Source organism: Ovis canadensis, chromosome 15, assembly GCF_042477335.2.
Source record: "Ovis canadensis isolate MfBH-ARS-UI-01 breed Bighorn chromosome 15, ARS-UI_OviCan_v2, whole genome shotgun sequence".
Taxonomy (NCBI): Eukaryota; Metazoa; Chordata; class Mammalia; order Artiodactyla; family Bovidae; genus Ovis; species Ovis canadensis.
The window spans coordinates 39293110-39321013 of NC_091259.1; the positions used below are offsets into that span (position 1 = coordinate 39293110).

At 50.3% G+C, this 27904-nt stretch overlaps 1 protein-coding gene across 2 annotated transcripts in view; it reads left to right on the plus strand.

Moving 5' to 3' along the window:
* The window catches only part of GRIK4 (glutamate ionotropic receptor kainate type subunit 4), a 401597-nt gene that overhangs the window by 220205 nt on the left and 153488 nt on the right, over positions 1-27904 (plus strand). For both annotated transcript variants that reach the window (XM_069555411.1, XM_069555412.1), the window contains exons 4-7: positions 2842-2939; positions 7724-7889; positions 18686-18864; positions 23230-23283. In XM_069555411.1, coding sequence (XP_069411512.1) covers positions 2842-2939; positions 7724-7889; positions 18686-18864; positions 23230-23283 — 497 coding nt within the window. The remainder of the gene's footprint in view (positions 1-2841; positions 2940-7723; positions 7890-18685; positions 18865-23229; positions 23284-27904) is intronic.

Below are 27904 nucleotides of genomic sequence, written 5' to 3' on the forward strand. Positions count from 1 at the left end.
GCCACAGGTAAGGATGAGAATGCCCAGGGAGAGTGAGGCATGGACAAAATCTAAATTTAGTGGGTAGCAGAGGGAAGAGGCGTTGGCCAAAGAAATGAGAAAGACCTTTCAGAAAAGCAGATGAGAATCAGGACCAAAAGGTATCGTGAAATTCAAACGAACAAATGTAATTGTTAGCTGCGAGAGAGAGATAAGAACTGCTAAGAGGTCCTTGGTGACCGTGGGGAAACAGGTAGAGCAGAATGACGAGGGGTGGGGACAGAGATGGACGCAGTGGCTGCAAGGACGAGGGCAGACACGGAAGGTGGCTGCGAGCAGGCGGGACAATCACAGCAGACTTGAATCCGACACTGACTCTGGCCTTCATCAGGTGTGTGACCTTATGGGTGTCGCTTAACATCCCTCAGATGCGGTTTCCTTATTGTTAAAGTCAGGAACTGAGCTTCAGCCCTGGGGCTGCTGGAATTTGATGGAATTTGATGGCCAGTGAACTCGGAGCCCCTCATTGGCAGGAAGGGTTGAACTGGCTGAGATCACGTGCTCTAACTTCCGTGGCAGTAGCTTGAACTCTGATGAGCGTTCTCCAAAGGTAAATCTTGCCCTGACCTTCCCTGGTGGTCCTGTGGCTGAGACTCCATGCTCCTAATGCAGGGGGCCTGGGTTCCATCCCCCGTCAGGGAACCAGGAACGCCACATATCACAAGTAAAGATGCTGCATGCTGCAATGAAGACTGAAAATCCCACGTGCCGCAACTAAGACCTGGTGCACTTGAATAAAATAAGATAAATACTTAAAGCAACAATGGTAAAGCGTGCCCACAGCTACTCCGTCTCTGGGGATGGTTCTGACAGTACTGATAAGCCTCCCTCAGGCACCCACCGCCCACAGTCTATCCGTCAGCTGAGATCTGTGATGTTGTACTGATTGAACCCCTGCCTGTGCCTCGGGCTGAGAGAAGACCCCCGCGGATCTATTAAACGTGTGATAAACCACGGCACCAGGATTTGAACCCTGGTGCTCTACCCACCGCCCATGCCCCATGAGAGCCAGGACTTGGCTGTGTGGGCCAGTGGTTAGGACTCTGCTTTAGGAGAGAGAGCATCCAGGTTGCAGGTGTGGCTTCGCAGTTGACTCCACGAGGCTCCTGGGCCGATTCCTTAACCTCAGTGTGCTGCGACGCTTTTTACATTTTTGTTTATTTATTTTTGGTTGCACTGAGTTTTCATCGCTGTGCATAGGTTCTCTCTAGTCATGGCGAGCGAGGGCTAATCTCCAGGTGTGGCGTGCGAGCTCATTCTGGTGGCTTCTCTTGTGGCACGGGCTCAGTTGGTGTGGCTCATGGGCCTAGTTGCCCCAGGGAATCTGGGATCTTCCTGGACCAGGGATTGAACCCTTGTCCCCGCACTGGCAGGTGGATTCTTCTTCACTGGACCACCAGGGATGTCCCTGCCCTGACTCTTGATGTTGAGTAGGAGGAAAATGTGTCCAGTCAGGCTTTGAGTTTTGTCGGGCAGGACGTCTTACAGTACAGCTGGGAATCACGGGGCATAATCTGAGGGCCGGCTCTTTGGTTCTCATATCACTGTGTGTGTCTTGAGAATTGTCCTATGTTCTCTGTCCATCTGTTTCCTCCTTTTCCCCTCACTTCCTTTCTCAATCTATAGCATTTTAAAATCGTACATTCTCTCCTCTTCTGACCACGTGCCTCGTCCACCCAGCCATTCATTCAACAAACTTGAACTGGGCCCCTAGAAAAAGCATCATGCTGGAGACAGGGAACTGTCAAATGCGGACTGAGAGAGAAATACGGTTCAGCTCTGCCGTAAATGGGTTTGAAATCTAGTGAGAAGAGTAACATATTTAAACAGCAAACTGAAATTGACGCATTTACAAGTGTCTTAGAACCAGGGGACAATCCATGGGCCTCAGAGCCCAAGCGAGGATGATTTCCACTTAAAAGAGGTAGGAAGGGGTAAGGAGAAGGTAGCATTTGAGATGCTCCTTGACATGTGAGTGAGTGAGCATCCAGGGTAGAGGAGTGAAGGGTGTCTCCCCCGGGAGAGGTACAAGGTCATAGAGGAGTGAAGGGTGTCTCCTCCGGGAGAGGTACAAGGTCATAGAGCATGCTGGTTGGTCAGGAAAGCACCTGTGGGTTCAGGGAAGGAGGGGGGCGGGTTGGGTCAGGCTCCAGGCCGGGCGAAAGGCAAGTGGCATTGAAAGCTGGGGCTCCTCTCTGCCACCCTCTCTTTTTCTTCTCCTCTCTTTCCTGCTCCCCTTAACCTTCACGGAGCCGCTTTCTCCTCTCTGCCTGCAGCATCCTCACTGTTTTTCATCTCTCTGCTTGTCTGCCTTTCCTCCTCTCTAGACTCGCTCTTTCAGGGAGGTGGGGAGTAATAGATTGTACACCGGCTGGCTGTTCTGTGAACTGAGCCCTCGGCCCCTGCAGCAGCCGTGTCCGGGCTCCCAGCACCCATCCTGCAGGCCAGGCCAGGGGAGGGCGGGGGAGCGGTGTGCAGGTCCCCACCATGCACTTCCATTCTTCGGTGACAGCCCAGACAATTTATACATCCTGTTGGCGGAGGCCATATGTTGAAATAACCTAGGTCATTTCCTCATTTAATACCATCCATAAACTCTAATAAAAATGTCCTGGAGCCCAGTGGTCCAGGGGAGGAGAGGCGCTGGGTTTGGAAGGATGGGAGAGGGGACCAGGATGCGGGGGGTGGGAGGTGAGGGGCGATCAGGGGAAGACCAGAGGACTCGAGGCTGAAGCCCACGCCCCGCCTGATGAGCGCCTTTCCTTTCCTGCTCCCCACGCTCTGTCCTGCTGCTGGCTGCAGTGTGTCAGATTCTCCCCAAGGGCGTGGTCGCTGTCCTGGGACCCTCCTCCAGCCCAGCTTCCAGCTCCATCATCAGCAACATCTGTGGGGAGAAGGAGGTGAGTGCTGGGCCGGGGTGGGGGCACTCTCTGTGGGCTGGCAGCCTGTGCCTCGAGCCCAGAGAGATCCTGGACTCTTAAGGGCCAGAGGTGTCACTAATAACAACCATACAAAGGAAAGAAGTGGGCCTTGGTAGGCACTTACTTTTTTCAGTTTGTTTGGATGGAGGGGACTCAGAGGAAAAGTTTCATAACAAGGCACTCAAGCTGAGCTCTTCCGAGTCTTGGGGCCCTGTGGCGGGCAGGGCAGAGGGCGTCCCTTGGTGGGTGAGGGTAGAAGGAGAGGCTGGGGAGGGTGGTCCAGGGGAGGCTGAGAGGTCTTAAGTCTGAGCCCCACAGGAACGCTCCAGCCTATCTATTTAGATATTGGGATTCTGGGGAGGAATGCCTTTGGGGCCAGGCCTTGCTACATTTGGGGGCTTCCCTGGTGGTTCAGATAGTAAAGAAGTTGCCTACGATGCAGGAGATCCGGGTTTGATCCCTGGCTCAGGAAGATCCCCTGGAGAAAGGCTTGGCAACCCACTCCAGCATTCTTGCCTGGAGAATCCCATGGACAGAGGAGCCTGGCAGGCTATAGTCCATGAGTCACAAAGAGTCAGACACGATGGAGTGACTAACAGTTCCACTTGCTACATTTTAGTGCTGAAATTAAGTTTGAAAGCTTACTTCTATTTCAAAAGTTCTCTAGAAAAGAGATCTTATTTTGCTTTCTTCTTCATTCATCAGTTCCAGGGTTTATTTCACTAAAGTGTTGTGGCCATTCCCTCTAGTTCTCACTCCCCAGGAGATAAAAATGCTCAATTCTTAGAGAAATGACAGGGCGAAGCTTTGGACTGTATTTGCGCAGTAAATCTTTATTCTAAAAAAGAAAATGAAAGCTTTTAAAATGAGAATTATGTACACCTATATTAAAATCTCAGTGGGTAAAATAACGTAAAAGAGAGAAAAAGAAGATGCTTGGGCATGAGTTTCTGAGAGAGGGCTAGCTCCCTGTTCCAATAACTCTCTCCCTCCTTTTCCCAAAGGGGAAAACAAACTGGAACCTTCAGCGATTCTACTGCTGGAAGCTTTCCTAGTCCATCTTGGAATCAATCAGTCCTTCCCCTTCAGATATATTCCTGGGAGATGGTGGCAAAGTGACACCGTAGCCTCCCAGTGGACTTCTGCTGCTGCTGCTGCTAAGTCGCATCGGTCGTGTCCGACTCTGTGTGACCCCATAGATGGCAGCCCAATGGGCTCCTCTGTTCCTGGGATTCTCCAGGCAAGAACACTGGAGCGGGTTGCCATTTCCTTCTCCAATGCATGAAAGTGAAAAGTGAAAGTGAAGTCGCTCAGTCGTGCCTGACTCTTAGCGACCCCATGGACTGTAGCCTACCAGGCTCCTCCATCCATGGGATTCTCCAGGCAAGAGTACCGAGTGGGGTGCCATTGCCTTCTCCGAGTGGACTTCTAGACAGGTCTTTTGGGGACAGATGGAGCTTGATGGTCAGGAGCTGGGGAGGGGGCCGAGCAGAGGGACTGGGGAATGGAAGGGTCAGTCTTGCACCTGTCGTAGGAGCCTGGAGGCTCAGACTTCCAGAAGATTTAGCCTTGGGTGGGTCCAGTTCTTACAGCAGGACGGGGCTCCTGCTTTGTGAGTTGCCCTCACGGGGGCAGGAGGCTCTCTGGAAGCCACTTTCTTGATGCCTGCACTTCTCTTATGATCAGAGGGCTTGGTGAGTCCCTGAGGCTTTGAGAAGAATATTGAAGCTTCTCTGTGTTATGAGCCCGCTCTAGGAATTGTTACCAGCACTGTAGAATGCCCTGAGGTCCCAGCCCCAATCCTGCAATGGGTCTTTCTTACCACTCCCTGTAGGTGGGGCCCCTGAGCTTCATGCTAGAGAGAAGGTTTGTGCTGACTACTCCCCATCCCTACTCCAGCCATCCTGAAAGATGACTCCTGCACCAGCCCAGGCCAAAAAAAGAGCTTCTGTCCCACCGCAGTCCCTTCCAGCATCTCACAGCCCTCAGCCTCTGTGAGCTAGACCTGATGTTTAATTCAAATCTTTCTCGCTGGCTCCAAGTAACAACTTACATCTATGGCAGGCTGTTACTTCCCGCTTGCTGTGATCTTCACCAATTGAGGTTGCCAAGCTACCCATTGTCTCTTGTCTTTCATCTCTGTCCCCTGTAGTCATCCCCCCGCCCTATCTCCACTCCAGAATGGCCTCCTCTTGGGGTTCAGTGGTTATTTTATCTCAGCGACCACATCCTTTAACCCCGCTTGGCATTTCAGGCCAGAGGCAGAGACCCCGAGTTGCACCCATCTTCCTATCCTGCTGCCAGGGACCTCATGCCAGTGACCAGCCAGACAGGCTGTGCTGCTCAGGGAACAGCCAGACAGTTACCCCTCATCTGTCTGGTCATGTTCCTTTCAGAGCAACCTTTCCTTTCCATTCAGATTATGCATTTCTTTTAATATTTTATGAGGCTGAACTGCCTTACACTGATTCCCCTCAGCTTCAGGAAAAAGAAATGGAGTCCTCATCGAGGAGTTCATCCCTTTAAATGCTGCTAACATCTCTGCAGCTGGCGGCTTTCTGCCTCACTGCCCTTCCCCTCCATGCTGCTCACCTCTTCCCCTGATCTACACCTCCATGCTGATGTCCTAGGATGCATTTATAATTGCAGATCAGTTACCGATTGATTTTTGTCCTCGAGAGAGAGTCAGCAGGTCTGGCCTGGCCATCCCCACCTGGACCCATCAGAGCGTCCGGCTGCTTCCACAGCAGCATTTAAGATGCTGGACTGTGGGAGACTTCCCCACCAGCCCCTTCCTAGGGACACCCTCTCAGCCCTAGCCCCCGAACATACAGCCCCAAGAGCTTGTCCAGGAGTTCCTAGATTTGGGAAGAAAGGGGAAAGGGAAGGAGAAAAGGCATTGCCTTTATCCTACATGTTAGGCACTCGGCTAGCACATGCTTCACACACAGGGTCTCATTTTATCCTCCGAAATCTCAAGAAATACCTGTTTCTCCATGTGAATGAAGCCTAGAGAGGCTAAGCAGTTTGCCCCAAATCACACAGCAGAACCTGGATGTAAACTCAAACTCGAAAACTCTTTCTCCTGAGCCTTCACATTCCTGAGTCTTTTCCTGCTCCATCTCTGGGATCCGTAGATCCATGGGAATCTCTACAGGTGCTTTCTATAGGGGGTGAGTTAGCTGCTGATGGAACCCAGTAGGCTGGATGGCCGCACAGGGAGGGCCTTGGGCAGAGATCCTCAAATGTGTGAGCCAAGCAGCCTGGCTACCCTGCCCAGCCCTGGCCTCCAGCTTACCCCTCTGTGAACTTTTTTCCATTCACGGTCCATTTGTGATTCATTTAAGACAGATTGTAAGGGTTGCAAAATATCAGCGGGAAGAAAGACTCCTTATGACACACCCCAGGTCAATGTCACTTTTCAGCCTCTTCGGTCATTACTCATCAGGCCGTCTCCCCAGTGCTATGCTTTCCATTCTCTGCTGGGAAATATTGGTTGCCTTCTCTCTATGGTTAAAGGGCTAATCCTCGTTGAATTCTGGAATTTTCTGCCTAGTTTCTGCTAAATGTTTACCCTCCCCTCATCCCAGTCTCAGGGGAACTCTGGTCTCTGGCTGACTTCTTCCAGAAACTTAAAAGGATAAGTTAGCAGAATTTTCCAGAGACCATGTCAACATCATCCCAGACTCTGGGCCAGCCCAGGCAGAGACAATTTCTGCAATCATGCCTGAATAACCCAGTCTAGGAACCAACCAATTCACTACCAGGGAGTTCTTCTTGCTGTCTACCCTCAATCTTGCTCACTTTGACGTTAGTTCAAATGCACGCTCATAGTAACCTAACCCTTACATTGGGCACCCTAAGTGAGCATGAGGGATGAGGTTTCAGCCCCATCTCTGGTAGAGACACGGACAGCCTTTAGCTCTTCTGGCTCTGGGTCCCAGGGTGACAGAATGCAATCAAGGAGGATGGCAGCTTATTACATTTTAACTTTCCTATTACCTACCCAGTAGCCTAAGCCGCCAATAAAGCAGCCATCACAGCCTGTTACTATCTATTTCTGGGAGAACAGAGGCAGAAGGCAGGGGCAGTGCCTCCCGGAAATGTCAGTAATAGATGCAGAGAGAACCTGACACTGTCCTAATGAAGCCAAAGCAGGTATTTATTTACCTGGCTCCATTCGGAGGCTCTCTAGTTGGTTTCCCAGCGCTCAGCGCTTCCCATCCTCATGTGTGTCTTCAGAGGAACACATCCCAGGATTTCACCAAGAAATTTTGTCCGGAACTGGTTTATACATCTGTTGGCTAGGCTGGGTTGAGGGGGCCCTTTGGTTAGTCCCTAGGGAAATATTTTTCTCTTTTTGCCATCTCTGCTCTGATTCATTAACTAGAAATAATATAAGGATTATGCCTTCAAGAGCCCTTTGTCTCTCTGCCTAGCAGTGGGCACCTGAAAATAAAGACCTATTGTTTTGCCTTTCTGAGGGCACAGAACTCCGTTCCACGGTCCACAGTCCATTTATCCAGGTCTCTGGCTGCACGGTGTGCCATCCTGGGTCCCGAGCTTTGACAGAGATGCCATCTCATCTTCCTCCTATGGTGTGGGTGCCCTGACTCCCATAAGCCCCATCTCCGACCAGGCAAAGGTTGCTCACGGAAGAATCCACCCTCTGCAGCCTTATCTCACCCGTCCCTCTTTTCTTTCTCTCTCACTTGTTCTCCAATCTTCCCCGCTGCCCATTTTTTTTTTGCTCCTCCTCCCAGGTCCCTCATTTCAAAGTGGCCCCAGAGGAGTTTATCAAGTTCCAGTTCCAGAGATTCACAACCCTGAACCTCCACCCCAGCAACACCGACATCAGCGTGGCTGTGGCTGGGGTCCTGAACTTCTTCAACTGCACCACCGCCTGCCTCATCTGTGCCAAAGCAGAATGTAAGTTTCCCCAGGCTGGCTGCGCCCAGACGGTCAGGTCCTGTCTGTGTCAACCGGACTGGTTTGCTCCTCCCTGGCTGGAGACCACACCCCGCAGGGGAGGGCTCTTTCTGATCTTAGAGATGATAACCAGAGGATTCGGGCCTTCCCAGGTGTCCTTGGCTGTTTGTCTCTGTGTGTGTATGTGAAAGAGAGAGCAGTCCAGGGGCCCTCTTTGTCAGAAATTCCCCGGGCATGGGCCGAACAGCGAGGAGCTGGTTTACAGGGAGACTGGCCAACCGCAAAGACTTTCTACATCTGCAAATGCAATTCCCACATTTTCAGCCTCATTGTTAAAGAGCCACAGAGAGAGAGAGAGAGAGAGAGAGAGAGAGGAAAAATATAAAATTGGATGCATTTGTATTTGATGGGTTGAAGAGCTTCTTTCCTTGGAGAGCAGGTTTAGCTGATGGAACAAGGTTCAAGGTCAATTCCTGGTAAAGTTTTTTTTTTTTTTCCTTGCAAATGCAGGTTTTAGAAATGTGTTTTCTCTGACTCTCAATTTGCGACATAAATTCAGTGTTTATGAGATTTAGCTAATTTAGGCCAGCACATTCTAGCAAATCTGCATCTGTGTTCCACCCCCCCGTGGCAGCTGTGCACCCACATGCAATCAGGCAGGTGCTGGCTGCTGGCTCCCGCCAGGGCCCAGAGTGCAAGCCCCCACATCCGTGTCCTGTGCAGGTTTTACCGTGAGGGTCTGGGTGGGCTGCACGGGCAAAGGTACACCATTCCTGTTCGGGCCGCTATGGCTTCTCAGAACCGCTCAGTGTGGTAAGCCCGTCCTCCAACCTGGAATGCCCACAGCATCTGAAAACAAAAGCCCCCTCCCTGCCAAGGGCCAGACCCGTTTCTTATGGGACCTTTGCACCTCACTGCCTCCACTTGTACATTCATTCATTTATTTAATACAAAATGAGTACTTGCTCTGTGCTACCCAAGAAGCAAAGTAACTGAGTCCCAACTATGCATACTTTTCAAATATATATTTTTTATTTTATTTGGCTGTGGCGGGCCTTAGTTGTGGCGTGTAGGTTATCTAGTTGCGCTATGGGCTTCTCTCTAGTTGTGGCGGGCAGGCTCAGTAGTTGCGGCACTGGCTTAGTTGCCCCGCAGCTTGTAAGATCTTAGTTCCCCAACTAGGGATCAAACTTGCATCCCCTGCATTGGAAGGTGAGTTCTTAGCCACTAGACCACCAGGGGAGTCCCCTATGCATGTTTTTTTTTTTAATGCTTTATTTAATTATTCAACAACCCGGTGATTTTGGAAATGTTGGAATGTCCCATTTTAAAATTCAATACTATTTAAAGTCCAGTTTCTTAGTCTCTCTAGCCATACTTCAAATGCTCAAAAACCTCATATGAACAGTGCAGTTAGAGAACATTTCCATCCTCACAAAAAGTTCTATTGGATAGCATTGCTTTAGATGATAAGGTTTTGTGGACAAAGCATTTTGTAGCCCCCCAAAGAGAGAGAAATGTTTAGATAACACTTCATTCTCTTTCTCCCTCGTGGAGAACTTCAGCACACATTACCATGGGCACTCTGAGTTGTCCTGTGGCCAAAACAACTATTTACCCCAGCACCTTCCAGATAGGTTTGATCATATACTCCCAAAAGGATGCTGATCTAAAAGCCCACACAGGATGCTCGTGTTCAATGGAACACAGTTGGGATACATTGCGTCCCACCAGGTGGCCTTCCTTGCGTGGCATCTTTACACCACTGAAAGGTTTAACAGAATCAAGGATTCTCCCCGAGAAATTTCTGCCACCAGCCCACTCAGGCAGGACTGAACTGGCTCACCCCATGCATCCATTGGGGATGCTGGAGGACAGGACAGGCTGTAAATAAGGCCAGGCAAAGGTTGCTCTGCAGCTCTTGTCTGTGCTGGGTTACAGTGTCTCAGCAACCCGACAGGTAGTTCTTTCTTATGTCTAGCCACAGTCCCTCTTGCTTTAAAGCTGAGCCCTGTTTCCTCTGCTGCAGCTCTTCCTGGGTTTTGGGACATGAGTTGCTCAGATGTTGGTTAAGCACCTGCCGTGTGCCAAGCACTATGCTAGATATGGTTGCCTCCTAGCCCAGGGCTCTTTCCATTGGAATTGACATTCTCTGACATTCAAATAATTCCTTGCAGATTGCAAAGCACTTTCACTTATGTTTCCCCACTTTACCTCCCTCTTTCTCAGTCATTCCGAGCTGAGCAAAGAGTCTGGGAGCTGCTAAGTAATTTGACTTAAGGTCACACAGCTGGTACATGACAAATCTGAGCTGGGGCTTCCTCCTCTCTGGCCCCTCCCACCCTCCTGGGCTGCACCAGGCTCAGGAGGGCTCGGGGTGGGTTCTGCAGGGCAGGCACAGTGTCCTTGGCAGGGCAGAGACCTCTCTGGAACAGTGTAGCCCCTTCCTCCCTCGAGTGGGTGCAAGATGGCTGAGCACAGACAGTAATCCTGGAGAGGATGAGTCTGCACAGGTGCTGGTGAGGCCGGCCCACAGCCCAGGCGGGACTCATCAACCACACACTGCCGCCTCTGCTCAGAGGAGAAGAACCCATCTCTAGAGGCTGCTGAGTGACTGGCCCCACCTACCAGAGGCAGAAGGAAAGTGGGGCAGAGCAGAAGTTCAAGGGCAAAGAGGATTAAAAATCTAATCAAAGAATGCAGAAATGAGGGACTGAAGGGAAATGCAGCTCAGAGCTTGGGAGGAGACACTCTTCCATCTCCCTTATTAATGCAGGGCCGAGAGACGCTACAAGTCGAATTAGGAACAGGAATCTAATTCTATTTTCCTAGCGTCAAAATTAGGCATAACAGAGATCATTCCCTGGGGAATCACGCCGCTTACGCTCCTTCTTCCCCAAAGTAGATTTTTTAATAAGCAGGTTTTGGACCAAGTACAGTTGTATTGTGGATGGCATTATTTTTCTTTAATGGGAAAAAAATCAGAACATCTGCAAGTACCTAGTACTAGTGAGCTTCGGGGAGGCGAGGTGAGGAGCTGGGGGAGTTTGCTGTTAGGAGACTTTCAACGAAAGTTGGGGTTCCCCACCATGGTCCCTGAGGCCCCTTTGGTGAGATCACCCAGCCCTGCCACAGAGTTACCTTTTGAGACCCTCAGGCTGGACCCAGAGACTCTTCATTCAGTTCAGTTCAGTTGCTAAGTCATGTCCGACTCTGCAATCCCATAGACTGTAGCACACTAGGCTTCCCTGTCCTTCACAGTCTCCCAGAATTTGCTCAAACTCATGTCTGTTGAGTCGGTGATGCCATCCAATCATCTCACCCTCTGTTGCCCTCTTCTCCTGCCCTCAGTCTTTCCCGGAGTCGGGGGCTTTTCCAATGAATCGGCTCTTTGCATCAGGTGGCCAAAGTATTGGAGCTTCAGCTTCAGCATCAGTCCTTCCAATGAATGCTCTGGATTGACTCTTCATGGTCACAAGCATAATATGCTGTGTATTTTCCTGGTATTGCTATACATAGTTCAAATCATCTTTTTGTTTGTTTGGTTTTCATGCTTGCTTTGGCATTTCTAATGTCCTTTTTCTGTGTGTAGCTACAAGTTCTGCGCCCCTACACCCTCTGCCGCCTGTGTACCACCTCTGTAACCTGGAACCAGAAACCTAGGTTGGGCCTTGCCTGGCCCGTGAGTTCTGAGACCTGCCCTGTGTCTTTTCTGCTCCAATGTCTGGTCTCTTTGTGCGGTGCATCCACGCTCAGTCGTGTCCAACTCCTTGCGACCCCCTGGACTGTAACCTGCCAGGCTCCTCTGTCCATGGGATTCTCCAGGCAAGAACACTGGAGTAGCTTGCCATTTCCTGCTCCAGGAGATCTTCCCAACCCAGGGACCCAACCCTTGTCTCCTGTGGCTCCTGCGCTGCAGGTGGATTCTTTACCGCTGAGCCACCTGGGCTGACCTGTTCCGTCTCTACCCAGGAATAATGATGATACCTGCTTCCTGGACCGTTGTGGGGATAGATCCACAGTATGTGAAGAAGCTTAGGAAACAATAAAAGCAGGTCTCAGCTCAGAGATGCCTGCTGGGCCCCAGCAGTTAATAAGCAAACAAGGACTTCCCTGGGAGTCCAGTGGTTAAGACTCTGCGTTTCCATCCACTGCAGGAGGCTCCGGGGTTCAGTCCTTGACGGGAGAACTAAGACCCCACATGCCGTGCAGTGCAGCCAAGAAAATTATAAAATAGCAACAAAACAACAAAGAACTAACCCAATCAAACACCCTGGAGAAATCGAGGGGAGTCCCCGGGTGAGGTTTTTCCCATGTCCATCCTTGCTGTCAGAGAAGGGGGCAGCCTGGATGGCCAAGCAGGGCAGCAGATGGTCCTTCTGGAAGTGAGAAGCCTCCACCTGCCCCTCTATCCCCTCTCTGTCTCCTCCTCTGACCCCCACAGTCTGGCCCTTTCTGTCTTTTCTTGGGGCCAGGTCTAGGCGTGGGATGGGACAAAACTGAAAAGTGGGTAAAATAAGCCCACTCTTCAAGCATTGGAACTTGTTCCATGCCCCTGCCCCTCTCGGGACACCTCAGACCCTCATCCCTCTCACTCCATCAGAATCTGCTCCCTGGAAAAATAGGGCGTGAAGCCAGCACAGCCGAGGCACCTGCGCCTATCAGGGGAGGGGAATGGACAAGTACCGGGTTTAGACGCTCCGAGCAGAGTTCACCATCTCACTGCATCCTCACCACCACCCTCTAGTCCGTGTTACATCAGCTGCTGCCCGCAGGAGCCTAAAGTGAAAGTGTGAATGGGCTTCCCTGGTGGCTCAACTTGTAAAGAATCTGCCTGCAATGCAGGAGACCCAGGTTTGATCCCTGGGTCAGGAAGATCCTCTGGATTCACCAGAAGGGAATGGCTACCAACTCCAGTATTCTTGCCTGGAGAAAATCCTATGGACAGAGAAGCCTGATGAGCTACAGTTCGTGGGGTCACAAAGAGTCGGCCACGACTGAGTGACTAATGCTTTCACCAGCCGGGAATGCTACCATTTTCCAGGATCAAAGCCTGAAGCCCAGGGAATCAGCCAGTGGAGAGGGAAATGATTACTTATTCCTATTTTTGGATACAAGCATCCTCTGTGTTCCCAGCAGACCCGTCACTTAGGTCTTTGTGTCCTTGTCCTGCAGCCCCGTCCAGCCCCAGCTGTGCCTTTCTCAACCTGTCCATCCATCTCCTGCCCCGCCTTCCAGTCTCAGAAGCCAGCCACCCTCCTTCTTCCTGGAATAGCCAGCCTGCTGGCTTTCACATCGATCCATCCCATCACATCCTGAGCGATACTAATAGGTTCCTCAGGCCCCCTGTCAGCCTTGGACTTGGCAGCTAGACCCGCTGCTGGGCTATGGGTTCCTCAAGTTAGGGGGGTCAGGGTGGAGGTGGAGGGGAAGCTGGGGAGAAAGCAGCTTTGAACCCCTCTGGTGACAGCTGCCTTTGATAAATACCTTAGTTCCATTAAGGGGTTCCTAGTGGCACAAATGGTAAAGAATCTGCTTGCAGTGCAGGAGACCTGGGTTCCATCCCTGGGTCGGGAAGATCCCCTGGAGGAGGGCATGGCTACCCACTCCAGTATTCTTGCCTGGAGAACCCCATGGACAGAGGAGCCTGGCAGGCTACAGTCCATGCGATTGCAGAGTCGGACATGACTGAGTGACTAACACACTTGGTTCCATTAAACAGATAGAGGTAAGGTAAACAACAATTGGAAAATGCCAGACTGCACTGAAAAACTCCTGACGTGCTTAATGTAACTAAACCACCCTTCCTCTTCTGCAGATGTTTTCCAGTTCCTAGAATTAAAAAAAAGGGATCCTTTTCTAATTCATAAAGAATCTCTGGGCTAGAAAGACACCAACATCTTTGTAGTTCAGCTTTCCAACCACTGATTTAATTTCCTCTACAACCATCCTCAAGTGGGGCTTCAGTCTTTCCTTGATTACCTCCAGCCACGGGGAACTCACTCCCTCACGATATAGGCCACTGCTTCTTTAGAGAGCTCTAGCAGAGTTTCTTCCTTACACTGAGCTAAGTGTGGCCCCCTGCGAGTTCGATCCATTCACTGTTCCTGGGGGTAGTCCTTGACTAAGTCCAGAGCAAGTCTGTGTTGTGACAGCCCCTCCCCTCTGCCTCAGGCCAGGCACCCCTTCCTTCAGCAGCTCCTCAAGTGATGTGGTGTCTGCTCCCACCTGGCACTGCTTCTCCCTTGACTTCTTAGGATGGAGTCTCTCTCTTCCTCTCACAGTCTCTGCTCAGTCCACCAGCAAGCACCGTGCACCCTGCCTCACACTGGGGCTGAGCTGCAGAGTTTGAAATAGGATCCCTACCCAACACTGTGAAATAATTAGACTACATGTTATCTGCTGTAATATATGCATATATGCGTAAGCATATGCTATCAAATGTTTCTTATGGTTTATAACCAAGGGCTGTATCCTGCGAATTGGATAATAAATCCTGAACGAGTTGGAAGAAGAGAGAAGGGGAGGGTGGGGGCTGGAGATCGGAGAGAGGGTTTTGTGGGGGAGGGGACGGGGTGAAGGAGAGTTAGGATGTGAAGGGGTGGGGGAAGGGTGGATGAAAACCAGCTTGGTGAGGCGCCTTCTAGGTGACAGTCACTGATCTGCTCATTTGACTCCCCCATAAGGTAGTCATTACCCGTATCTCATGGATGAGTACACAGAGCGGCAGGGGGCAGAGGGAATGGCCCCCACCAGCTGCCTGGTGGTGCAGGAGCTGGGATTCGCGGCAGCTGACCTTGCGCTCTTCTTGCTACTTTAAGCTCGGTGCAGCCTGGGAAGGGGAGGGACTCCTAGGAGATCCTGGGGGAGGTGGCGGACCTCCCAGGGACCCTTCTCCCCTGCCTCCCGGCAAACAGGGTTGGATGAGATGCTGCTTCTTGTTTAAAGGGCAGCAGAGCACCCCCAAGGGGCAGCGGGGGTGGGGCACATGGGCATTGATGGGAGAGGGTCCCCATTTTCCTGACACCGCGGGGACCTTTTTCCCTGGGAGCTCTGTGCGCCTGCCAGCTTTCAAGGGATGCAGGGTCCCTGGGCTGCCTTTTCCAGGCTTCTCCATGCTGTGTGTAATTGTACTGTCGCTCCCCAGGCTTCTGTCTCGTCCCACTGAGTTTCATTGCCCATCTGAAGGATCCCAGGGCATTTGGCCTCTCTCCCAGTCGAACTCCAAAGGTTCTCCCTGCTGCATTCCAGGCCCGGTGGGGAGTTCACCCCACCACCCCTTCCTTGCTCATACCTCCAGCTGCTCCGCTAGAGCGTGTCCTGAAGACAAATCTTTCCTTGAGCCAAGGAGCTGGCCAAGACTCCAGCAGCTCCAGTCCTGTGGCCTCCCTGATCTCCTTGTCCTTTTGATCAGGTGCTCAGACCTTTGTCCGAGTGCGATTTTGCTTTTCACAACATCTCTGTGAAGATGTGAATATTCTCTGAATTTTGCATATAGGATGCAATGCAGCTGCCCCATAGAAAACCAGATCTTTAGGCCACCAAACAAAATAGGGATACGATTTGAGGCTTTTAAAAAGTTTTTATTGGAATATCGTTGATTTCCAAAGTTGTGTTAGTTTCATGGGTACAGCAAAGTGGATCAGATGTACGTATACATACGTTCACTCTTTTTGTAGGTTCTTTTCCCATATAGGCCGTCATAGAGTGTGGAGTGGAGCTCCCTGTTCTGGACTGTAGGTCCTTGTTATCTATTTTATACACAGTCCTGGGGCTGTGATTTGAACTTTGCTATGGGCTTCCCTGGTGGCTCAAGTGTCTGCCTGCAATGAGGGAGGCCTGTGTTCAATCCCTGGGTTGGGAAGATCCCCTGGAGAAGGAAATGGCAACCCACTCCAGTATTCTTGCCTGGAGAATCCCATGGATGGAGGAGCCTGGTGGGCTACAGTCCACGGGGTTGCAAAGAGTCAGACACAACTGAGCGACTTCACTTTCACTTTCATACACTTAGTGTTCTTGCCCGGAGAATCCCAGGGATGGGAGAGCCTGGTGGGGTCGCACAGAGTCGGACACGACTGAAGTGACACAGCAGCAGCAGCATACACTTACCTGGGCTTCCCAAGATGGCACTAGTGATAAAGAACCCACCTGCCAATGCAAGAGACACAAAAGATGTGGGTTCGATCCCTGGGTCGGGAAGATCCCCTGAAGAAGGGGGTGCCCACCCACTCCAGTGTTCTTGCCTAGAGAATCACATGGACAGAGGAACCTGGCGGGCCGTGGTCCATAGGGTAGAGCTGGACTGCAGAGTTGGACACAACTAAGCAACTGAACAGAGAAGGCAGTGGCACCCTACTCCAGTGCTCTTGCCTGGAAAATCCCATGGGCGGAGGAGCCTGGTGGGCTGCAGTCCATGGGGTCGCGAAGGGTCGGACACGACTGAGCGACTTCTCTTTCCCTTTTCACTTTCATGCATTGGAGATGGCAGTGGCACCCCACTCCAGTGCTCTTGCGTGGAGAATCCCAGGGATGGGGGAGCCTGGTGGGCTACCGTCTATGGGGTCGCACAGAGTTGGACACGACTGACGCGACTTAGCAGCAGCAGCAGCAGCAAGCTACTGAACGTGCGTGCACACACTGAGCTGCAGGTTCCTGGCCTCTGGGACCCTGCAGGGCAGGGTCTGTACCTGACCCGTCTTCTCTGCTGGTGTCTTGTCAGCCCAGTGCCTGGCACCAGGACAGTGAGTGTTGGGTGAACAGACGAGTACCTTCCTCCCTCTTCTTCCGCCTCACTAAGCTGCCATTCCTGACCTTTGTTCTTATGGGAATGAGTAGATATAGGAGAGGCAATGTTGATTCCACACATGCCAGCTCCCAGCCTGCTTTCACATAGGATCTCAGTAAGTTCTCACCTGTTATGCCCATTTTACAGATGAAGATTGAGACTTGAAGAGGTTAGATGGTTCTCAAGGTCACACAGCTAGCGACAGTTGACCCTGAGCTTGAATCCAGATCTGCATCAAAGTTGGCAGGAAGAGCCCCAGCAGTTTCGGTGCCCTTCTGGATAAGGGTGGTGGTGTGGAGCCATGAGGGGCACAGACAGCAGCAGGGGGTCTAACAAGCCTCCGCTGAGGCCTGTTTGGAAAGGAAGGAAAAACCAACTGAACTCTGGGCTTGCACAGCCTGCGTTTCTGAAACCTCTTTGTGAAGGACAGGCCCTCCAGGGGCTTCTCCAGCCCTACCGCAACCCGTAGTTCCTTGGACCACCTTTTCAGGACCCGGGGTAGGGGTGGGAGTTAGGGATTGGCCCCACCTTCCAGGACTCCGTCTCCGTCACCCCAGGCCCACCCTGCTCCCTAGTTCCCTCCACCCTGCTCCCTAGTTCCCTCCACCCTGCTCCTTCTTCCTTGTTCACAAAGCACACCAAGGCTTCACCCCTGATCCTTGAGACACACGAACCAAGCCTCCCTGGGTTCTGTGCCTGCTCCTCCTGGTGGGTTTTATCCTAAGAGGAAGTCTGGACTCAGGGGAAGAGGATGGGATGGAGATGAGGAAATGGGAATTCTGGTCCTAGCTCTTTTCCTGGGCACATCCTGTCATTTCTCTACAAAATGAGGAAGATGGTACAATGCTTTCTTTTTTTTATATATATAGTTATTTACTTGGCTGTGCTGGGTCTTCGTTATGGCACTGGGGATCTCTGATCCTTGTTGCCGCATGCAGGACCTTTGGTTGCAGCTTGCGAATCCTTAATTGCAGCAAGTGAGACCTAGTTCTCCAACCAGGGAGGGAACCTGGGCCCCCTGCATTGGGAGTGTGGAATCTTAGCCACTGGACCACCAAGGAAGTCCTTACAATGCTTTTCAGATGCCCCCTCATCTTACCTTTTGGTCCTCAAGGATCCGGAGGGGGTTTAACCTGCACAGGAAAAAGGCTTCTTTGGGGTCATATTCATGACCTCCCTGCATTTAATATTCCTTTAACCAGTGCAGCACCAGGCTCTTTGACTGGTTAGAGAGCATCCCTCCCCGGGCCATCTACCATGTGTGGTGACAGTGTCTGGGAGAGTTCCTCCTCTCCTGCCTCCTGCTCGCCTCTGTGCTATGGGATTGGAATACTTTGTACGATCTTGGGAGGACTTAAACGAGATGAGCCGTTAAAATGTTTAGCCCATTACCTGGAATGCAATAAGAATTCCATGAATGTTACTCTTGTCATTGATTGGCTTTGGGGAGCAAATGCCTGTAGGTCTCTTTCCATTGGAATTGAGACCACTGTCTTCCCAGGAGACCCCCACCCATGCACACACCCTCTTCCTGGCCTGCCTTTTCAGAGATGTTTAAGACCCATGTGTCTTGGTGACATCCATCTGGAATCCCTTCTCCCACGTGCTTGGCAGTGAATAGCAAGGGCCTGGCAGAGTCCTTAGCTCAGGATCCCCAGTTGTTCTGAGCCCACCTGACTGCCTGCTGGGGTGCAGTTCAAAACCTGTTCTTTCATAATCATAACAATACCTTGTCTCAGAGCAGCCCCTGTGCTCTGAGGAGTTCAAAGCATTTTGCTAGATCTGTTTTCTGGGCTTTGTGACTTGGAGGGAACTGCTCCCTGACCTCCACCATGGAAATAAAAGCTGAATGTAACATTTATGAGGGCTCATCATGCGCAATGCTCTGGCCTAACCACCTGATGCCAGACCCAGGACCCTGCCTCCCTCCCGACTTTTCTGGCTTTGGCTCCTGTGTCTCCCGAGACGGCACCGTGGACCCTCAGGGTCTTCATCCTCTCTTCCCCTCCAGGCCTTTTAAACCTAGAGAAGCTCCTCCGGCAGTTCCTTATCTCCAAGGACACCCTTTCGGTCCGGATGCTGGATGACGCCAGGGACCCCACCCCGCTCCTCAAGGAGATCCGGGACGACAAGACCGCCACCATCATCATACATGCCAACGCCTCCATGTCCCACACCATCCTCCTGAAGGTGGGCGCCGGGCCGGGCGGGTGCTGGTGGGCCCCGAGCATCCCCTCCCTCCCTCTGCCTCTGAACTGGCACTCTGCTCCCTTCTTGCCTTGGGTGTCCCCCCTGGGCCGAGGTTGAAGGAGCCCTGGGCTGGACCTCTGACCCCTACAGTGTGCTTCAGTTCCAGTGAACAGCTTCTGAAAGCTAAGAGGAAAAAGTAGGATGATGCTATGTCACAGAGACGCTCAACTCTCAGCGCAACAGGGCAGCCACCGGCTGAGACACTGGCCACACCTAGATCTGCCAGGGGCTCTGTGGTCCATGGGTTCCTAGGAGGGGCAAGGGTGGTGGGGTGGGCTACTCGGGGGCTGAGGCTATTTGCCGAACCGAGTAGAGGCATCTCCCTATTCTCACAGCCAGGGCTATCTCATCCATGTGTATTACTGAATACCAGCCCTGTGTGGAATCTTCACACGTGTTCTATCATTTACCAAGTGCTGGCATGTCATTTTTCAATGTAATCCTCTCCGTGGCGACAGGAGGTAGACATGATAGCGTCCCCCAGCAGCGGAAGAAACTGAGGGTCTGAGAGGTGAGCAACACTGTCCAAGGCCAGCCCTGGGAGGAGCAGAGCAGAGCAGAGCCTGCCTCAGTTCTCTTCACAGGAAATCAGTCCACTTCTCCCCCGGTCCCCACCCCCTCCTGGGGACACAGAGATCAGCCCCGGAATCAATGTATGCACATGGAAACTAGAACTCTCTGGGTGAGGCCGGTCCAAGAGAGAGAGACAGAGACACACACAGAGACAGAGACAGAGGGAGAAAAGGCAGTGCCTGGGGGTCCACGCTGGACAAACAGCTTTGATCACCTGGGCATCCTTGGGACCACTGGGACTGTGTCCCGGGCTGGTGTCTGGGCTAAGCAAGCAACCCCAGACAGAGCGGACCCTGCCAGGTTCCGCCCTGGCTCCAGCAGCTCCCCCAGCCTCTCTGGGCTCATGGCCTCCTCTAGTGCCATTTTAATTGCACATTTAAGTGCAGCCCGCCATCTTCCACTGAGGGAGTGAGGTTCCTCATTAACCTCAGCAGGGCCGCAAGGAGCCCAGCAGACACAGGATGATTCTCTCTTCCTCTCCCTCCCTCGCTGTCTCCTCACCTCCCCACCCCAGCTAGTTTAGTCTCAGAATTAATAAGAGATTTGAATGAAATTTCTCTGAGTACTGAAGGCCGTCCCTTCAGCCTGTTGCTATAGTAATTTTCTGCAGCTCCAAACCCACGTCTGTCTGTGTGGGTATACCCAACTCACAGACACACACTCCAACACACAATTTTTCTTTCTCTTTCTTCTCTTGTGTCCGGAGCTGTGATCAAGGAAGTCACTGAGGATGGAAGAGCTTCAGGGCATGAGAGATGCAGGCTGAGGCGTTCTCAGGAGGGTGGGGAGGACTGAGAAGCAGGGAGCAAGACAGAGGTCCCTTAGTCCCCCTGCCAAGGACAGATCAGAATGTATGTTTCCCCTGCAGTAGCTGATTTCTGCCTGGACAGCCCCCAGGTGGAAGCCTTTTGAGGTCAGCCCTTGCCCAGGAATATTTCCGGGCTCCCAGCTTATGTGGCTGCCTCCCTCCCTTTTAGAAAATATGTCTTAGTTCATTGTTGAAATCTCGGAAGGTACAGAAAAACCCATAGGAAAAAAATAAAAATCATTCACAATTCCATCACTGAGAGAGAACCACTATAAAGTTTTGATATCTAGTCTTTCTGCCCTTAGAGACACATTTTTTTTTTCCTTTTTCAAAATTATTACACCCTGAACATACTCTTTTGGAACCGCTTTAATTTTTTTTTTCCACTTAATTATATGGCATGCATTTTTTTCTCATGTCATGACATATTTTTCTACAAATATTTTAATGGCTGTGTCATTTCTTATCATATGGATGTACCGTAATTTATTTAACCATCTCTTCATTGTTGGAGATACAGGTTGTTTTCGATTCTCGCTGTAATAAATAATGCTGGAATGCACATCTTTTTACATAAATCTTTATGCACATTCATGAATATTTTCAGAGCATAAATTTCTAGGAGTGGAGTTACTGAGTTAAAGGTATGCATGCTTTTAAGGATTTTGATATGATTTGCCAGCTTGCCTTTTTAGAAAGCCTTTAAGGATTTACACTCCCACCAGTGGCGTATAGGTGTCTTATAGCACCCTTGCCAGTACTGAGTATTTTCATTAAAAACGCTTTTAATTTCTTTTTTATGGCTATGCATTTGAAGGAAATTCCCTTGTAATGACTATTATTAGCAAATGGTTCTGCTGGGTGGCCAGTGGCAGGCTTTCCTTAGGTCATTGATCAGCCCCAGCCCATGTAACCTTGGAACCAAACTCATCAATGAGCAGCGAGGTTTGGGAAAGCTCATCCCCATTTGAATTCCTAGAAGCCCCAGCAGGCTGACCTTGTATCCATCCTGGACTCAATCTGCATGCTTCCCTGAAGTGCCAGGCTCCTCCTTCGTGAGGTTACAACCCAGCCTTGAGGGAAGATAGACTCAGCGTGGGAAGCAGTGCAATCAGAGGGCACCTGGAGCTTCTGGGAGTCACGCTGTGCACTCGTGAGCCTGGCCTCAGAGCTTGGCAGCACTCCACTGTCTCTTGATTTCAGGAGGATTTTCAGAGTAATCCCCTATTTTATTGAGCGGCTGTTCCAGCAACGAATTCCATGTTTACCGAGAATTCAGGTCTTAAAAACCAAGGATCTCTTGTGTTTTATCTTTAGGACAGCAGATTTCACGAAGTAGGTTTTAACCATCCAACAGTGCCCTTTCTCAGCCCCCTGCCCCCAGCGCATCCCTGGAACCAGGGGGCTCTCATCAGGCTAGGCAGTGGTGAGAGGCAAGCGCATTATTATATGGATAATTTGGGGGGTGGGTGAAGAGGTGGAGGTGAGCACCATGTCCCCCTCCCCAGAAGTGGAGGCATCACTGTAGCTTTGCTAGAGGAAGGAGAGGCCTTGAGCTCTATCACGACCCCTTGTAATCTTGTCCCAGTTGCCTCAGTTTCTTATAGGGATGGTGATGATATATTGGGCTGGCCAAAAAGTTTGTCTGGGTTATTCTATAACTTGGAAAACCTGAATGAACTTTTCAGCCAACCAACCTAATAATTACCCCAGCCTGTCCTTCAAGGAGCCTGAGAGAATGCTTGCACAGTTATTGGAATCCCTGGGGAGATAAACAAGATATAAAGGGAGAAGGCAGTCATCCCTGGCTTTGTTTACCGCTCCCCACCCCCAAGCACCTCAACAGTCGTGACAAAAGTGGTTTCCTAGTGGCCCAGGGCTGCAGGCTACGTGATGAAGATCTAACCGACTGTCAGGAGGGATGAGGGCCCTGGGGAGAGCCGGGCTCATTATTTCCATGATCTCCTTGTCGGCTTCTCTAGCACCTGTCACTCTCCAAGCCAGGCACATGGCACGGAAGGTTGCTTATAGAGGTATTTATGATGCTGCAAAGATCAGACAAAAGGAGGCCCATCTGAACTAGTAGCTCCCAACCGTGGGCTGAGACTCCCTGGTGCACCATCACCAAGGGCACATCACAAGCAACTTGCTCCTCACTGCTGACAAGACCGCAGTTTGCAAACGATTCACCTCTTTCCAGCATTACCGCAGATTGAAGAATATGCCTATGAGGCATACTCACTCCCACCGTGATGAGGGTGGAGTTAATTTGGGAATTGCCTACAAGCCACCACTTTCCTGTCCATGCCTTGGCCCCTAAGAGAAGTGTGTCAGTAATTCCATCAATATCATAGTTCTTCAAGGGGAGTGTTAGGCTGCCTGGCTTTAATTTCATCTTTTCCATGTATGAGATGTGTGATCTTCTGGACAAGCTACACAGCCTTTGGTGCTTCAGTTTCCTCAGCTGTCAAAGGGCGGGTGGTGGACAAGTAATAGTGCTGCCTCATCAGGTGAACCCAAGCCAAATGCTGTCCGATGCTTGGTGCGGACTAAACAGTGAGTGTTAGCCATTGGTATTGTTAATGGTTGTGGAAATAATTATTACAGTCTTCTGGAAAGTCACTTTGGTTTCCATAATCCCCAGTTATATCCATGGGAATGTGTACACATGAGAATATCAGCTACCGTGAGTGTCACTGCAGGGGTGGGGGTGTGGGCTGGAGGGAGAGAGACCCTACTCTAGCAGCAAGGGTTTCTGTGCTCCATCCTTCAAGGTTGAGGGTGGTGTAAGAACCAATCAGTCAAGATGTTCTGTTCTGCCGGTGGGGAGCCAGACCAGGGACAGACACTTGGAGCCCTCCCGAGTCATGCACTTCCAGTGGGTTTTCATTTTCCACTCTAATCTCCTTCTCTTCTCTTTGCAGGCAGCGGAACTAGGGATGGTGTCAGCCTATTACACATACATCTTCACTAATCTGGTAAGACATTTTCATAGCTCACCTCTTTGGCATAGAGAGTATCATTAATTAGGGTCAGCGGGGTGTGACAGAATGAAACCCTGGAGATGGGCAGTAGGGGAAATGGACCAGAGAAGCAGACGCCAGCCAGAGAAGCGGGACATTTGAGAAACACGGAAACCCGGGAGCCCTGGGACTCTTGTCCTAACAACTCTTGGCCTGCTGCTGCTGCTGCTAAGTCGCTTCAGTTGTGTCTGACTCTGTGCGACCCCATAGACGGCGGCCCACCAGGCTCCCCCGTCCCTGGGATTCTCCAGGCAAGAACACTGGAGTGGGCTGCCATTTCCTTCTCCAATGCAGAGAAGTGAAAAGTGAAAGTGAAGTCACTCAGTTGTGTCCGACTCTTAGCAACCCCATGGACTGCAGCCTACCAGGCTCCTCCATCCATGGGATTTTCCAGGCAAGAGTCCTGGAGTGGGGTGCCATTGCCTTCTCCAAAGAGTCTAATACCTCTGTTTAGATGTCACCAGCTGACCCCTCTGATGGTTGCAGCTCCTGTATAGGTCCAGTTACAGGCCGGCAGTCCAGTCCCTACATTTCCAGACCCTAATGCAGGCTGGCTTAGAATTAGGAACACTAGAGCACAAAAATTACGCCTGTCCTAGGTAAAAGGTGTTATAACTGATACACTTTCAGAGGCCATTTTTTTCAAATTCCCTTTTTTTGCAGCCTAGCAGACAGACCTATAGAGATTTTATTGTCAAGTTGGAATTCTAGTTTTGCCCCATACCAGCTGTGTGCCCCTTAAACAAGCACTGAGCCTTGGTTTCCTTGTGTGTAAAATGGCTGTAAAGACAGCTACATCATGGAATTGCTATCATTTTGAAATGATGTAATTTAATCTGTGTATATTTTGAAATCGTAAGGCATTAAGACATGTGAAATGTTGTGAAAATACACACTCTCAATTAGGCAGTAGAAAGAACCTCAGAGAACAGGTTTAAAAATGTTATAACTTTTTATTTTGAAATAATTATAGATTCACAGAAAGTCACAAAGATAATACAGAGGGGTGCCATGTAACTTTAACCCAGGTTTCTGCAATGGCTATATCTTATGTTATTACACTACAATATCAAAACCAGGATATCAAAATATCAAGTCTGTTAAGATATATGTGGATGTGTGTAACTCTTACTGCAGTTAGGAAGAAAACCATTTCATTACCACAAAGATCTCGCTACTACTTTATAGTCACATCCATGTTCCTTCTTCCCACCAGTCCTAATCTTTAATAACTGCTAATCTGTTCTCTATTTCTAACTTTCGTTGTTGTGGTGGTTCAGTTGCTAAGTTGTGTCTGAATCTTTGCAACCCCATGGACTGCAGCACACCAGTTTCCTTGTCCTTCACTATCTCCCAGAGCTTGCTCAAACTCATGTCCATTGAGTCAGTGATGCTATCTAACCATCACATCCTCTGCCACCCCCTTTGCCTTTTGCCTGCAATCTTTCCCAGCTTCAGTCTTTACCAGTGAATTGGCTCTTCGCATCAGGTAGCCAAACTATTGAAACTTCAGCTTCAGCAACAGTCTTTTCAATGAATATTCAGAGTTGATTTCCTTTAAGACTGACAGGTTTGATCTCCTTGCAGTCGAGGACTCTCCAGAGTCTTCTCCAGAACCACAGTTTAAAAGCATCAGTTCTTCAGTGTTCTGCCTTCTTTAGGGTCCAGCTCTCACATCCGTTCATGACTACTGGAAAAACCATGGCTTTGCCTAACTTTTCTACTTTTATGTAAATGGAATCATGAGTAGATGACCTTTGAGGTTAAATTTTTTTCACTCAGTGTATTGCCCTCAGGATCCATCGAAGTTGTTGTATGAATCAATAGTTTGCCCTTTATTTTTGCTGAGTCATATTTCTTGCTGTGGATGTACCTGTTTGCTTAATCATCCACCTATGGAGAGACATTTTAGTTGTTTCCAGTTTGGGGTTATTACAGGTAGAGCTGTTATAAATAGTCATTCAGAGAAGCGGTTTAATTATTATGCATTTATTTATTTTGTAAATGCAGAAGATATCCAAATCATTTAAGTAGCCCCTTTATCCAGATATACTTTTTAAAATGTCTTTTGAAGTGTGCTGAGTCTTCGTTCCTGCAGGGACTTTCTCTAGTTGGTGGTGAGTGGATGGGCTCTTGGGCACTCAGGCTTCAGTAGTTGTGGCACGCAGGCTTGGTTGTGGAATTTTCCTGGACCAGGGATCGAACCCATGTCCCTTGCATTGGCAGCAAATTCTGGGAAGTCCCTATCCAGACATACTTCTGATGTAACAGGCACTGAGCCAGGCATTAGAAATTAAAATGGGAATAAGAAACCAAGGTGGGCCAGCAAAAACCTATTGCAAACTGTCATATTGCGAAGTGGCAAATTCCATGAGATGTGGATACAAAATGCTTTAGACCCTAGAGCAGGGGCCACTTGCTCTACCCGGGGCAGGTAGGAAATGCTTCACAGAAGAAAGAGTCTTTAAGCTACATCCTGAAAGACAAGTAGACTTTTTTCCTAGACAAACAAAGAGCAGAATAACATTTGGGAATAAGGAACAGCATGCTCACATACCTGGAGATTTGAGTCCCTTCACACATATGGACTGCTCCAGGAATGGATGTGCCAGTTTACTATTGCTCATTTGTCTGTTTATAGCCATTTGTGAAAGTAACCTTCTTAAAAGATATAAGGCAGGTAACATCAAATGAGTAATGATGAACTGGCACATCCATTCCTGGAGCAGTCCATATGTTAGGAGGGACTCAGATCTCCAGATATGTGAATATGCTGTTCCTTATTCCCAGTGCCAATGCAGGAGACATAAGAGATGTGGGTTCCATCCTTGGATCTGGAAGATCCCCTGAAGGAGGACACCACAACCTACTCCAGTACTCTTACCTGGAGAATCCCATGGACAGAGGAGCCTGGGGGGCTACAGTCCATGGGGTCGCCAAGAGCCAGACACGGCTGAAGTGACTTAGCACACACGCAGGTGTCAGTGAACCACAACAGCCTTGATGTGTTTAGGAAGCAGAATTCAACCTCGCAGAGTTGACTCGAATCTGAAAATGGAAAAGGTCACCTGGGAGTTAAGACTCTCTTGGCCGACACAGGTGGTAGTGTAAAATTAGGGGTCATGCAGTGTCCCTTCTGGGGTTTAGGGGCCAGGGCCAGGTCTCCTGAAATGTCCTGCAAAGGCAAGGAGAGGGCTGCCCCAAAAGACAAGCTGGGATCCTGCCACCCCTGTTCATCTCTAGCGGAAGTTTTGTGAACAGCCCTTTCTTGGGGGTTCTGTGGCATTGTTCGCCCTGAAGCATCCTAGAGGTCTTTGCTGTCAGAGTTGAAAGCCCCCTTGAAGAATCATGTGTAGCTTCCCTTCTGGTGTAGGGACTCCCTCCACAGCAGGCTTGCCAAAAAGTCATTCAGCGGCCTGTTGCCTAGTGCACCCCCACCACAGACCTGCCTGTTCCATTGTTGGAATTTTTAACTGAGGTCTAACCTACAGAAAGAAGGCCACAAAGATCATATGTGAGCAGCTGAGCGAACGTTCTCCAGGTGAGCACACCTGTATCAGCAACACCCAGACCCAGAAATAGAATATTGCCAGCACCCCAGCAGTCCCCTGCATGCCCCCTCCCAGTCCCTGCCCCTCAGAATATAAAGCAGAAGGAATTGCTTTGTTGCCGTGTTTATTTAACTTATTTTTTTCTGTCTCACACTGCTGCTGTAAATCAGGGCATTAACATGGAAAAGGGAAGAAAAGGATTAGACTATTCCCAGAGTGATGCAAAAGCATTTGCCTGAAGTAAGGAGGCATTTGGGGGAGCCCAGCGAGTTGGCAGAAGAATAAGGACAGATTAAACTCCATCTGTGTTCCATTTGGGGAGCCTGGGAAGCAGAGGGGAGGAGGGGGAGAAGGCAGGCCAGGGGCCACCTGCCTTGGGCCAGCCTGCCCCCATGTTAGGCCGACGGGGTAGACAAAGCGGAGGGAGTGGGGCAGCTAGGACTCACAGAAGTGTTTTTGCAGATGAAAAGAGGCTAGTCGTTTGAAAGATGAATTCCCAGGATGATAATGCGACTAAGGCGAGGTTGCTTGGCCTGGAGATGTTTAGGAAAGCATCACAGAGCTTCCCCGGTGACTCAGTGATCAAGAATCTGCCTGCCAGTGCAGGAGACATGGGTTCCATCCCTGAGCCAGAAAGATCCCACATGCCGTGGAGCAACTAAGCCTAAGCCTATTGAGCCTGTGCTCTAGAGCCTGGGAACCACAACTACGGAGGCCCAAGTGCCTAAAGCCCATGCTCTGCAAGAAGAGAAGCCATCGCAAGGAGAAGCCTTCGCATTGCAACTAAGCAGTGGCCCCCGTTCACTGCAATTAGAGAAAAGTCCACACACAGTGATGAAGACCCAGCAGAGCCAAATATAAATACATAAAATTATATACAGAAAAGAAGGCATCACAGGACTTCCCTGGCATCCAGTGGTTAAGACTTCACCTTCCAAGGCAGTGGTACAGGTTCAATCCCTGCTCAGGGAAGTAAGATCCCACATGCTTCGTGGCCAAAAACATCCCTCATAAAACAGAAGGAA